This window comes from Thalassophryne amazonica, chromosome 19, assembly GCF_902500255.1.
Source record: "Thalassophryne amazonica chromosome 19, fThaAma1.1, whole genome shotgun sequence".
NCBI lineage: Eukaryota > Metazoa > Chordata > Actinopteri > Batrachoidiformes > Batrachoididae > Thalassophryne > Thalassophryne amazonica.
Window position 1 is genome coordinate 58,852,007 of NC_047121.1, and position 14,331 is coordinate 58,866,337.

At 42.2% G+C, this 14,331-nt stretch overlaps 1 protein-coding gene across 2 annotated transcripts in view; it reads right to left on the bottom strand.

Annotated features, from left to right (window-relative positions):
• The window catches only part of LOC117500813 (neuronal PAS domain-containing protein 3), a 267,016-nt gene that overhangs the window by 164,064 nt on the left and 88,621 nt on the right, over positions 1-14,331 (bottom strand). For both annotated transcript variants that reach the window (XM_034159593.1, XM_034159594.1), the window contains exon 3: positions 5,422-5,666. In XM_034159593.1, coding sequence (XP_034015484.1) covers positions 5,422-5,666 — 245 coding nt within the window. The remainder of the gene's footprint in view (positions 1-5,421; positions 5,667-14,331) is intronic.

The following is a 14,331-nucleotide window of genomic DNA, read 5'->3' on the forward strand; positions in this document are numbered from 1 at the left end:
CCAGCCCGTCTTTCCTGTCAAACCTGATGAATTCCTCCTAAAAGTGTGAGAAGAGCTGATGTCAGAACACTTATACCCTGTTTGGAATGGGCGGATGAATGGACAGACATAGTGATGGACGGATGGACAGACATACAGAAATTACCACAACATAATCCCCCTTCGGACCTTCAGCCAGCGCAGGATAAAAAGGATGGAAATGGCTGTGGGAATACCTACTTTAAGAAAAAGGAAGAGTACAGGGTAACATATAAGAGTGGAGGAAGGTGCACCCAGGTGGACTACATTCTTTGTAGTAGATATAACCTAATACAAATAGGAGACTGTGAGGTGGTGGCAGGGGAGAGTGTAGCTGGACAGCATAGGACGGTGGTTTGTAGGCTGACTTTAGAGGTGAAGAAGAGGAAGAGAGTCAGAGCTCAACAAGGATCACGATGGTGGAAGATGAAGGAGGAAGACATGGAATTTAGGGAGGAGGCGCGACAGTCATGGACAGGAGACAGGATGGAGATGAAGTGATTTTGGACAGTTTGGAGAAGGACTGAAGATGTGGTGAGTGAGACAGACAAAGGACATCTGGACAGTGGAAGACAAGGAAATGAAAATGTTCAGGAAAGTATAAGGAGAAGAGGTCGGTTGCAAAGGAAATATTTGTGTTTGTGTGTGGGTTTTTAAAACTCTTATTTAATTCATTTTAATTTACTTATTTGTTTTGACATCTATTGTTTGACGCACTGTTAAATAAATCTTTTATCTTCCCATTTGTGTTTTTTAATAACTGAAGCACTTTCTGGCCACTAGTGTGTGTGTGTGTATATGTGTGTGTGTGTGTAGTATTTTGGTGTGTGCCTGTTCTGTGCATGTATAATGAACCACCAGGTGTCTGAACACACACACGCACGCACACACACACACACACACACACAGGCAGATGCACTAACAGATGCACAGAGGCGGTGTCAGGATGATGCAAAGGTCACAAATGTTTGTGTGTCGTCCTGCAGCAGATGTGGAGCGTCTGACAGGAAGTCAAACTGAGCAACAAGGAGGTGAAGAAGAGCAACTGATGGGTCAATTACTGCAAAGGTCAGCGAGGAGGAGACAAGGAGTATGAAGGTTACAAAAGTTAGAAAGTCTGATTTTGTTTATCATTGTGTTTGTGTTCACGATGACGGCTTGTACTTTATGAAATAAATAACGTGGTCGTTGGTAGCCCCGCCCCATTGTGTCCAGTCATTGACTCTTTTTGTGACTTTCGAAGCTTTTTGTTTGAAAGTGAATTGATATATGATACATATCACGATACTTGGCCTCTGACTGAATTCATATTGCCATATATGTCAATACATTGTGGTTTAATTTGCTTTTTGAAACACCAGACCAGGGAAAAGTTAAATCAGACAGTTGAGACGGCACATCATAAATCATATTTCTAAAAACAAGGCACATTTTTCAGGGTTTCCATCCCCCGAGTTGAACCGTACAGCACGTATGTTAATTAAATCATTAAAATGCATTTCTTCCTGACAGTGTATCTGTCACAACCCTGGACCTGGCTGCATTAAAAAGTGGTTAAAATATTTTGTTTGCTCTGGTGCTTCAGCAGACATCCTCTTCTTGCTATCTTGATCTAACTTTTTCTATACTTGGCATGAAAACTGAAGGTAAAGCTAAACCGTGGCTGCAGCTTGTCTGATGACACTCGTCTGTTTCACGCTTTAACCCGCCCGCGTTCATGTTTCTCGCACAGTTTGCACATCTCAACTGTTTCACAACCAAATAAAGACTCACCTACATCCTTAATTTTTGCATGGTAGCTGCCTGGTCTACCTGGTTTCCAGGGAAAAGTCTCATGATACACCATTATTTCTGTTCTATGTGACATCACGTAATGTTCAGATTATGTCGACAACAGGTACACTGCACAATGACACCTGTACTACATTATTTCTACCTCACTTGTTTGTTTGTTTGGGTGGACATTTAATTAGACATTTTCTTTCCAAGTGTGACACGATACATTAATCTGTAGATCATTTAAATCAATGCTACGTCAAAATGCTACGTCTCCATCATATGTCTCCCTTTAAGGTCCCTCACAGTGTCAGTGATCCTCCTCATTTGAGTCTCACTAAGTAACCATTCATTTTACACAAACGTCAAGACCCAAGGTTCCTCCACAGAGACCTGGTACCAAAGACATCTAGTCGTCACCTTAGGTCACTAGGCAGAGCTAAGTCTCAGAACCAGTCAGTAAGACAGGTAGCACCAGGACCCTAAAGACTTGGACCTTCGTTCTCCTGCAAAGATATCGGCATCACCAAACACCTCTGACCTTTAACCTCATGATTCCATAAGATCTCCCCTGGCATCTCTGGATCTCAAAGGCCGAGGACCCAGAGACATGAACGGCACTGCTAAAATCAGTGACTGTCTCTACAGGTTTGACACTTTGCCACATAAAGATGGACGAGTCCGGGAACTCATTGAAACCCTGAATCTTAGTCTGGAATCAGGGCCATTGCAAACTCAGACAAGGAGACTGCTGTGTGAAATTCAAAGTGCATGTGAAACAGGCAATGTATGGAGATAAAGTGATGACAACTACTGCAGATGTCGTGAGAGACACAGCTTGGAATGTACTGGGTGTGACATCTAGACATTGGAAGGAAGATAACACATGGTGATGGAAAGAAGATGTTCGGGAAAGTAATTGGGATAGTCGCAGAGATGAAGAAAGCAGACAAGAGTACAGCGAGATGCAGCATAAGGGGAAGAGAGAATGTACATCATGTGACTGAACACCAAGGAAAGTGAAAACGATTTTATCCAGACAAAGGGACCAAGCTAGAAAGGATGTGCAGTGGGTTTGGGAGATAAAGTGTTGTGTGGGCCGCCAGAAGAGGAGGTACTGCTAGCCCACCACCAGAGGGCGCCCTGCCTGAAGTGCGGGCTTCAGGCACGAGAGGGCGCTGCCGCCACGGACACAGCCAGGGGTGACAGCTGTCACTCATTATCTCTTGACAGCTGTCACCCATCTACACTACATCATCTCACTCCATAAAACCTGGACGTCATCTCCACCTCATTGCCGAGATATCATCGACCTGTGAAGGTAATAATCTCAGCCGTATAACTAACTGTGTTTAGCAAACTCATTTTTGCAGCTGTTTTTTCCTGTGGAGTGCATTATCTGGAGATTGGTGTGACCGGCGACAGCTTCGCTTTACACCCCACCAGATAAGTGCTGTGGTGACAGGAGCTGCACGAGTGTGGATGAGAGGTGGAGGTGGAATCTCCACCATTGTTGTTACTGGGTGTGCACACACCCACATCTTATTGTTTCTGCTCCTTGCCAGCAGTACCAGATCCGACATTCGGAGACGGTGGCCACCTGGGGACTCGGGACTTGGCGGCTCCAGTATTCTCCGGGTTCGGTGGCGGAGGAAATCGTGTGGTTCCGGTTCTTCTCAGGACAGACGTCTTCTATCCTCGAGCCTGCCCACACGTCACCCTTGTGATTGACTGTTTGCAAAATTTCACATTCCTCTGTATTGTGGTTGTGCTCATTCACAACAGTAAAGTGTTCATATTCGACTCTTTCATTGTCCGTTCATTTACACCCCTGTTGTGGGTCCGTGTCACTACACTTTCCCAACATAAAGGATGCAGTGCAGATGGTAATGTGCTGACAAGCAAAGGGAATGTATTGAGAAGGTGGAGGGAATATTTTGAGGAGCTGATTAATGAAGAAAATGAGAGCGAGAAGGCAATTAAAAGGACACATGGTAATGTGCTGACAAATAAGGAGAGTGCGTTGAGAAGGTGGAGGGAATATTTTGAGGAGCTGATGAATGAAGAAAATGAGAGCGAGAGCGAGTGAGAGAGACAGAGAGAGAGAGAAGGCTGGATGAAGTAAGTGCAAGGCATTAATAAGGATGAAGTGAGAACAGCTATGAAAAGAATAAAGAATGGAAAGGCAAGTGGTCCGGTCCAGATGACATTCCAGTGGAGACATGGAAATGCTTAGGACAGATGGCAGTGGAGTTTCTAACCAGACTGCTGAATAAAATCTTGGAAAGTGAGCAGATGCCTGAGGAGTGGAGAGGAAGTTTGCTGGTTCTGATTTTTAAGAACAAGTACTGACAGTTTGCTCCACAGAACAAGAGCATGACAATCAAAGGGTCTGCATCCTGATGACTTGTTCATGAAATTTGGAAAACAGAGTAAAATTACATTCCAAGATGGTAATGCAGAATCGGGTACATAAGGTTTAACAAGTGCAGTGACACAAACAGGCACAACACTGAGTATTTCATATGTCATCAACAGAAAAAAACGGTTCTCACAGTCACAGGAAGCCAAAGCAGGAAAACTGACATCAAATGTCCAAATTCTAATTCAAACTCCAGCTGCTAGACAACACAAGAAGATGAACCAGAACATCAGCGTCCACCGCAGACTGGGTCGGAGCTGTCACATGATTGTGCAAGCTGAGCTGCTTGTGTAATCTGTAGGAGATCAAAAATCACACCAAGATTTTTAACCTTTTCTTTGATTAGTCAGTCACACAGTCACCCAGAGAGACATCCGTGAGGTGCGCATGTAAGACACATCCACACAGTAAGTGGAAGACACAACCAAACAGTTCCTCAGTCTGAGCCAGCCAATGGACAATCCAGATCAAAAGTACGGATCATAATCAAGCAAACCTCCTGGACTCTGAACGCTGCAATGTGGGGCTATGTTCCCTGAAGGATGCTCCATCAGGTTAGGACCTGGGTGCCGCTGTGCAGTGGACGACTCCTCACCTACAACCCTCAAGAAGCAGTACCCATGCTGACCTCTGACACCATCATAGGAGCCGTCCTCTGAGCACTGACTTACTTCCTGATAATTCACCAACGAATCACCTCTTAAGGACTCAATCTGTCAAAGTTCTCCAGGTTGCTGGAGGCTGGATGACCATCACACCCTCTGGTGGTCACAACTGTTATTCACACCGGAGCGTGCCGCTGTGTGGTTCACAGTGTGCGATAGAGGAAACACACGTGTTCTGAAGCCCAAAACAATCTGACAGACACCAACAGGAAGGTTTATTTTGTGTGAGTGAGATATTTAATTGGCCTAAAAAAAAACAACCTTATTCATTTCAAAGGAACTCGATTTGTGCAGAAAACAGACATTTTGTCATTGAAATGACAGAAAGCTTTTCAATAAAAAGTGAATATGTTCTATTCAAATCTGCAGACTTTGGTTAAAAAAAAAAGTTTTTTGGTCTCTGGTTTTAACAGCAAGAATCCTAAAAAAAAAAACATTAATGTACATTTATTTTCAGGTGACATCAAATGTACTTTGTTCTTCTTCTCCACATCCCCACAAAACCAACATGTCCTGTGGCCCCGCCCCTGTCCAGCCTACCTTTGACGGAGGTGTTGGGCGGAGGCCCCTCGATTCGTAGGTTCCATGGCGGATCTCCCTGGTTGGCAAAGTCCCTCATCTTCAGGTAGCTGATGGTGAGCCGGATGATGGACGCCTTGTCCAGCTGGCTGGTGATGGCGCCTGGCAGTGGCAGCATCTTTGCAAGCTCATAAAACTCAAAGTTCTCTTTTCCCCGCCGCGATCGTGCTGCGTCTCTTGATTTCTCCTTCCTCAGAGCTTGAAGCCTGGAGAAGAAAATGAGGAGGATGAGTTTGCATCGCTGCAGCTTCATTTAAAGAAAAGCATCATTCACAACAGCTCAGTTACCTTCCAGAACAACATCCCAGCTGAACCTGAACCTGTTCTCCATGATGTCCATTATCAGCTGAAAGACGCGTATTAATGTCCTCTGAGTCACAAATGTTTAAGGTCACTACAAGTGAAACAAACTCGGTTTGTGGTGCGCCTGTCTTCAGTAACATATTACTGCAAGCACAGAAATGAGAAAAGTTTCTGCGATTACTTTTAGAGAATAACCCGGTTGTGTCTGATGATTTGTGGACGTTCATGCTGTTATATGGTCGCAAATAGCCGTTTTACCAATTTGCGACCGTATAACCAGGTTATTCCCATTCAAATTCAATTCCATCATTTGCACGGTTTATTTTTCTGTAGGTAATTCGGGCGGCGAGGCTTATCGTTTACCCAAAGCAGCAACGCTCCAACAATGGTCAGGGCGCAGAGTAATCCATCAAACGTGAAAATCCATCAAATCCATCAAATCCATCAAATGTGAAACGGTGATTCTGTATCAGAATCCACATCAATACTTTCATAAGGTAGCTTAAATTCACCCATTTTGACGACGGCATTACGTGTCTTTCTCTCGCTCTCAGCTAACAGTGCTAACCGCTAGCAGCACGCGCAGCCTGTGTTCTGTCGAATTGTGCGTCCTGTCGCATAAAATGACAGTTCCGCACCTCGACAATATTTCGCATGCGCAGTTGCATGGAGGACCGGAATGACATTCAACAGGAATGACATCTCGTCAGAAACCGGTCAGGGCGCGGAGTAATACATCCAAATGTGAAACTGTCGAATATTTTGCCGCCGTTATATGGTCTGAAATCTCATATACTTAACCAATCAGATTCACGCAAAAAATGTAATTGGATTAGAATTGATTACTGACTTCTGATCTTGGAAAAATAATAAAGAGGATGCAATTTCTCACTTTTAATCATTTTTAACCATTTTAGCTCAAATTAGCTCAAAGGAAAACACTCATGGAACATCAGCTACCACATTTTTTCCATGTGGTTCATTTCTCTGGCCTGGGTGGTTCCTATCCAGGACACAAGGCAGTTCCATAGTGTGGAGGATGCTGTGACACTAAGCACCCACACATGATCCCAGACCTAACCCGAGTCACAGAGGTCAGACTGAGGATCTTGTACTTTCTGTTGTTTGATGGAAATAACCCTTTAGCACCACATCACCCTCATGTGGTTTTCATCTGTTGGAAGGTTTAAATCATCATGGATCCCTGTTGGCTGATCAAAGCATCCAGCTTTGTATGGTTATTAACAGGAACGTGCACGTACACAGACAGATGTAACCATGGCAACATTATATTCCAGAACGTAACTTCATCATGACAAGATGTAAAAATATAAAGAAAAAGCATAGCACACTCAAAATATTGATGTCTAGCCGCTGTTTTATTTCATAATAATTACGTTTCGGCCAAAAGGCCTTCGTCAGATAGCAGCTTCTGTTGGACCAAGAGTTCAAAATTGTTTAACAACCCAGGTCCAACCTTGGTCCAACAGAAGCTGCTATCTGACGAAGGCCTTTTGGCCGAAACGTAATTATTATGAAATAAAACAGCGGCTAGACATCAATATTTTGAGTGTGCTATGCTTTTTCTTTATATTTGAGTTAGTATTTCTGCATGTGCACCTCAGCGGAGGATCTTGGTGTGCATTTTTTTATCTATTTAAGATGTAAAAATATAACATAATGCTACAATACCCCTCAGCCGTATGAGCATTGTGTTCTTTATCATGTGCAGTTGTTTAATTAATTATTAATATCTTATTGTCTTACGTACAATTTGCACATGTTCAATAAAGCCCCTCTATCAATCAATCAATCAATCAATCAATCAATCAATCAATCAATCAATCAAAAACATTATCATATACCTAAATGATACGCCAATATGATTGGATAAAACACTAAAGAATAAATAGCAATACACAGTTTTCGCGGACGGGTAATATTTTTCATACCACCCGAGTATAATCAGCCAATCAGGTGTCACATACAATTCTTTCTGCCTCGCTCAGAAAACATCGCTTGGACCTTGAGGTGGATGGATGATGAAAGAAGCAAAACACCTTCGCAATTTACGTCGATATTTTGATGAATTTTTGATGATTTCTTCATTTACAGCAGCTTCATGAAACAAATGTACTCGAATGATTATCAGCACGATGGCGAGCTTACAGGCTAACCTCCGCTAACACTAGAGGACAGTTGCCAGTTATGGCTTGTGAAACAAAGGAGAAAAACAAAGAAACCGCACCGTTCAGCTGAAGCATTAGTGGACGTAAAATATTCTGTCTGTTAACAGCTTCACCTCTTGTTCCACGTGTGTATTTCCCACCGGTGTCACGTACGTCCACTAATGCTCCAGCTGAACTGTGCTGTTTCTTTTTTTCTCCCTTGTTTCAGAAGCCATAACTGGCAACTATCCTCTACTGTCCTTCAGAAAACCATACACCCTGAGGCCGAAGCCATATTCATTGGTGAACAACTTGATAACTGATAATATTTACATTTTAAGAGCAGAAGTTGTGCAAATCAAGGAATATTTGTAGATCACCCTCTGTGCATTTGCTGGTATTAATGAGACAAATCTAACTCCATAGGAAGTTAGCTTTGAGTTAGTGTAAGTTAGCATGCATGCTAACATCTGCAAAATGTCTTGTAAATGTCTCCAGAGGTGTTATCAGGTCACAATAACAGCATTTTCAGTTTTACAAGTGTTTATTTCTCACTAGCTTTTACAAAATATATAACAAAGAGGATATATTTACACACAAATTAAACAGAGTTTTGCAGCTAGCTACCACCCTGTGTTGTCACCACGCTAACATCAGCTAAATGTCTTATAAATAAGTTCAGATGTGTTATTAGGTTCCAAAAACAGCGTTTTCAGTTTTAGTAGTGTGTATTTCTCGCTAGCATTTACATACTATATGACAAAGAGGATATATTTACACAAGCAAAACTGAGTTTTGCAGCTAGCGACCAACCTGTGATGTCACCATGATAACGTCCGTAAAATGTCTTGTAATTAGGTTCCAGTGTTTCTCACTAGCTTTTACATAATGACATCACGGTGCAGCTCTACTCTGACTGGCTGTCAGGCCTGCCACTCAAAAACAACTAAAACAGAACGTGGCTTTTTAACTTCTTAAAATAGGTCAAGGTTAGACATCTTTGAAAATGTCCAAGGTCTGTGTCTCAAGAATGTTCCCTGTCAATTTGAAGACTCTGGCAGTGGCAGTAATAGGACTGGACTCGCAATACCCAATGGCATATTTGATGGCCTCAGGTAACCAGCATCAAGATAAAAAAAGGTCTCAATAAAAAAATAGACTTTTCTTCTGGTCTGTTCATCAAAAAGCAGCTGCTTTATTCTCTGTCTCCACCTTTCACAACCTTCAACAACAGTCGTCATTTCCTGCAGCCTCTCACCATCAACACCATCAACACCATCATCATCAGATGCCGTCCTGAATTAACTATGCAATAAATCAGATGCTCATAGCCTCTGTGGGCTTCACACAGAGAAGACAGGTGATTAATTTTTACCCCAGCAAAGAATAAGTGCAACACGGAGCGAGGGATGACAAAGGGGAGGAGGAGGAGGAGGAGGAGGAGCAGGAGTTCAGAAGTAGAGACGAAAAATGATGGCCGATGAAGAAAATAATTTTCATATATTCTATCATTTATTTATTGAAAATAGACTGTAACTGTATCTTTGCAGGAGCATGAAGGTCCTGGTGCGTCCCGTCTTACTGTCTGGTTGTCAGACCAGTGACCTAAGGACTGGATGTCTTTGGTAGCAGGTCTCTGTGGAGGATCTCTAAGTCCTGCTGGAATGCCACAACCGTGTTTCACCTCGTTAAGGACACATCCATATTTCACGTGATTAAGGACACATCCATATTTCACCTGCTTAAGGATACAACCATGTTTCACCAGGTTAAGGACACGCCCATTTTTCACCTTGTTAAGGACACATCCATGGTTCACCTGGTTAAGGACACACCCACTTTTTTGCGTGGTTAAGGACACGCCCATTTTTCTTACCAGGTTAAGGACACGCCCATTGTTCACCTGGTTAAGGACATGTCCATGTTTCACCTGATTAAGGACATGCCCATTTTTCACCTGGTTAAGGACACGCCCATGTTTCACCAGGTTAAGGACACGCCCATTTTCACCTGGTTATGGACACATCCATGGATCACCATTGCCACACCCATGTTACACGTTATGAAGGACACGTCCATGGTTTGCCTGGTTAAGGACACACCCATGTTTCACCTGGTTAAAGACACGTCCATGTTTCACCTGGTTAAGGACACACCCATGTTTCACCTGGTTAAAGACACGTCCATGTTTCACCTGGTTAAGGACACACCCATGTTTCACCTGGTAAAGAACGCACCCTGGATCCCACCATCCAGGACCCTGGGTGGTTCTGTAGTGTGGTGGTTGCAAAACCTGTCCATGTTCCCAGACCTGATCCTGATGAAAACCAAACTTTTTAAAACTTTTAAAAGACAAAGAAGGACAAACTGAAAGAATGAAGAAACAACAAAAAGAATGAACAAATGAAGGGTCGGATGTAGAAAGCAAGAGCAACCCAGAATGAAGGGAAGAGTAACAAAAGAATTAAGGGAAAAGTAGGAAGCATGGAGCAAAGAGAAGAGTGTTGGAAAGAGGTTGATACGAGAAAAAGAAAATTAAAAAGGGAGAGGGAGAGGAAGTGACAGATGTCTGAAAAAATGCAGGACAAAAGGAGAGAAGACAGAGAAACAAAAGTGATAAAATGCAGGAGGGATGAAAGACAACAGACTGAAGGAGAAGAACAAAGGGTAAAAGGAGGTGAAGGTGATGATGATGATGATTAAACCTTCCTCCACAGCTGCCGCTTTTCCTCTTGCATCCCTCTTTCATCATCTCTTCTTCCCCACCAATCTGTGATTCATCTTTATCCATCTGTCCATCCTCTGTTCACGTGCACTACAGTGCAGATGGTTTAGACACATTCAACCAGAGCCGGTCCAAACCTCTCTGTGGCCCAAAGCTAAATTCTGCTCAGGGCAAGGCCGAGCAAGCTGACCCCTGACCTCTGAAAACCATGTGCCAGTCATGTCATACAAGAAAAATAAAATATATTCTCTCGTCTTTTCCTGTTTTGCTCTGGGTGACCACAGCAGACCTGATTTGGAGCTGGATGCTGATTTGGCAGAGGTTTTATGCCGGATGTCCTTCCTGACGCAACTCCATGTTACCTGTAGAATAGACACGGGTGGTGTGGAACCCAGAACCTTCTGTTTTGAAGCATGTACATTAACCATGTGGCCACCATGCTCAATACTTCAGATAATAACATAAACCCAGTAATAATAATAATAACAAGAGCAATCAGAGATTTCTGATGTCTGCCAAGGGTTGATGAGGACTCAAAATAAAAGATATGTGATTCACATCGTGACCCGGACTTTACCTGGATCCGGATTCCACAACACAACACAATAACTGCATACTGATCCAGAATGGTCCGACTGATCAAGATGTTGCAATCTGATATTTAATTCACAAGCTGAAACAAAATAGTGCCTTCCTGATCTTGGGTTTACATTGTGATTTTTTTATTTAATCTTTATTTAACCAGGTTAGTCCCATTGAGATCGAGACCTCTTTTGCAAGGGAGACCTGGACAATTTTAAAGTTGCCAATCCACCTAACCTGCATGTCTTTAAATGTGGGAAGAAGCCGGAGCCCCCAGAGAAAACCCACGCAAACACGGGGAGAACATGCAAACTCCACACAGAAAGGCCACAGGTGGGAATCAAACCCATGACCTTCTTGCTGTGAGGCAACAGTGCTAACCACTAAGCCACCGTGACGTTGTATCTGTGAAGTAGTTTTGACATAATCCTTAAAACTCTACAAAGAGAAATCCTGATCTAGAATCCAGATCCGGATCCAGATCACCTCTAAAATTTCAAGGCCTAACACCAATGTGTGGTGAAAACTTGGTGAAAATCCGTTAAGTAGTTTTGACGTAATCTTCACAATATGACAAAGTGAAGCAAGCAAATTGAAATCCTGATCCAGAATCCAGATCCGGATCACCTCCAAACTTCAGTGGAGTCTTCCATGGCCTAATATCTATCTGTGGTGAAACTTTCATCAAAATCTGTGCAGTAGTTTTGACATAATCCTGCTAAAAGACAGACAAATAAATAAATAAACCCAGTGGGGTCATTTATGACCTCACATAACCTTCCAATAGCTTTGCCAGACCGGTGGGACAATAAGTGTAATAAATAAATAAGTAAATTATCACTTTTGATGAAGTACAGAAATTTATTATTGAACACATTTTTATGATTAAAGATACCAGAGCAACAAACATACAGGTTTTGCTGGGCTCATAAATGACGTGACTTTGGCCCTTGAAGGATAAACTGATTTTCTTGGATTAAGCACAGCTGTATGTTAAAATTAAAACAACGGAATTTTAACGCTCTTTTTAAAATCTATTAATGTTTAATATTTTGTGTATTCTGAATGTTTTTGTTATTGTTTTAATATTTATATATTTTAAATAATTTAATAAAGTCATTATTATTATTATTATTATTATTATTATATTACACTTGATTAAAAATGATGCAGGCAAAAATTACAAGGTTTTTTGAAAGTTAAAATCAGGGGGTTATTCATGTTTCAGTCCGACTGAACACACCTGTCACTCACATGCTCCCAGACGGACTGAACACTTCAATGACACTTTTCCATCAAGCAAATGTTCAAATCCCTTTACAAAGCTGCAATATTTTTTCTGGTCCAAACCTTTGGTGGTCTGATTCAGAAGGTTCTATGTTATGTGTCCTTTAACACACTGAGGCTTAAATAGCAGGAAACAAAATCTAATATTCTGAACGGACTCCGATTTATCTTTTGATGTCAGACTCAAAGATCTTCAGTGACAAAGTCTCCTGATGAAAACATTATTATTCCAATATATGTGCACAACAAACGTAGTACAAACAGTCGTATTAGTCGTAACGGTACAAAGAAATGGTGACGTGTGAAATCTTGCTGTCCCACGTCGTCACTCGCGAGACAAAAACAAAACGATGAATAATTGATGCTGGATGCCGTTTCACAGCACGATTTGTGCGAGTCTCGCTCAGTCGAGCGCCTGCCTGCTTGCTCGCCACGGGTTTCCCTCCTGTTGTTGTTGTCGGCATAAATAATCATCAAAAAGAAAAACAGACGTGCAGACGAGATGAGGGATAGAAAGAAGCACGCTGAGGAAGAAAAGAGGACGAGAGCGGTGAAGAGATTTAATGACAGAGAGAGAAAGAGAAACAGACAAAGAGAGAGATAGAGAGACAGACGGACAGAGAGAGAGGAGATTGAACTGCAATGTCACTTTATCTATGTATAATATAACAATTAATAGGACAGTATATTTTTACACACAAAGCACAATTTTTACTATTATTTCAATTCCACATCTTCTGTTTACACATTTATTGACTGGAGAATATTGTTAACTGCATGTACATCTTAATTTTAATTTTTATTTGTTGCTCTATTTAACACTTGCTTTGACACTGTAAACGTATGTTTCCCATGTTAATAAAGCTGCAATGAAATGAAATCAAAGAGTGAGAAAGACCGAGTAAGACAGACAGAGCGAGAGACAGAGACAGAGACAGACAGACAGATAGAGACCACCATAAACCCAAACCCTCTGGACAGAACAGAGAAATACATCTGTAAAAAGAAAAAAGGTTGCAGTGATTTTTTTTTTCAGTTGCTATTTGTATTGAAGCGTTTAACTGTAATGTTTATGTTTCCACCTCATATTTATCACCTATTAACAGCAAAAAACAATTTTATTCTTGTTAAAAATATCTCATATGTATATGGGACTTTTAATTGCAAAATTGTAATACTGCACATAGATCTGTTTACATCCCTTATCGTATATCTATAGTACATATTTCCTTTTGAAGATGAAATACAAAGAAAATATATCTATACTATCCCTCCACCTGCCCAATAACCGAACCCTAACCCCTCCTGTCAACCAATGAACTAACCCTAACACCGCCTCTCGCCCAATGACCTAACCCTAACCCTGCCTCTCGCCCAGTTACCTAACCCTAACACTGCCTCTCGTCCAATGACCTAACCCTAACCCTGCCTCTCGCCCAATGACCTAACCCTAACACTGCCTCACGCCCAATTACCTAACCCTAACACCGCCTCTCGCCCAATGACCTAACCCTAACCCTGCCTCTTGCCCAATTACCTAACCCTAACACCGCCTCTTGCCCAATTACCTAACCCTAACACCGCCTCTCGCCCAATTACCTAACCCTAACCCTGCCTCTCACCCAATGACCTAAGCCTAACCTCGCCTCTCACCCAATGACCTAACTTTAACCTAGCCTCTCACCGAATGACCTAACCCTAACTCTGCCTCTCTCCCAATGACCTAACCCTAACCACGACCCTCGCCCAATGACTTAACCCTAACCCCAACCCTGCCTCTCACCCAATGACCTAACCCTACCTTCG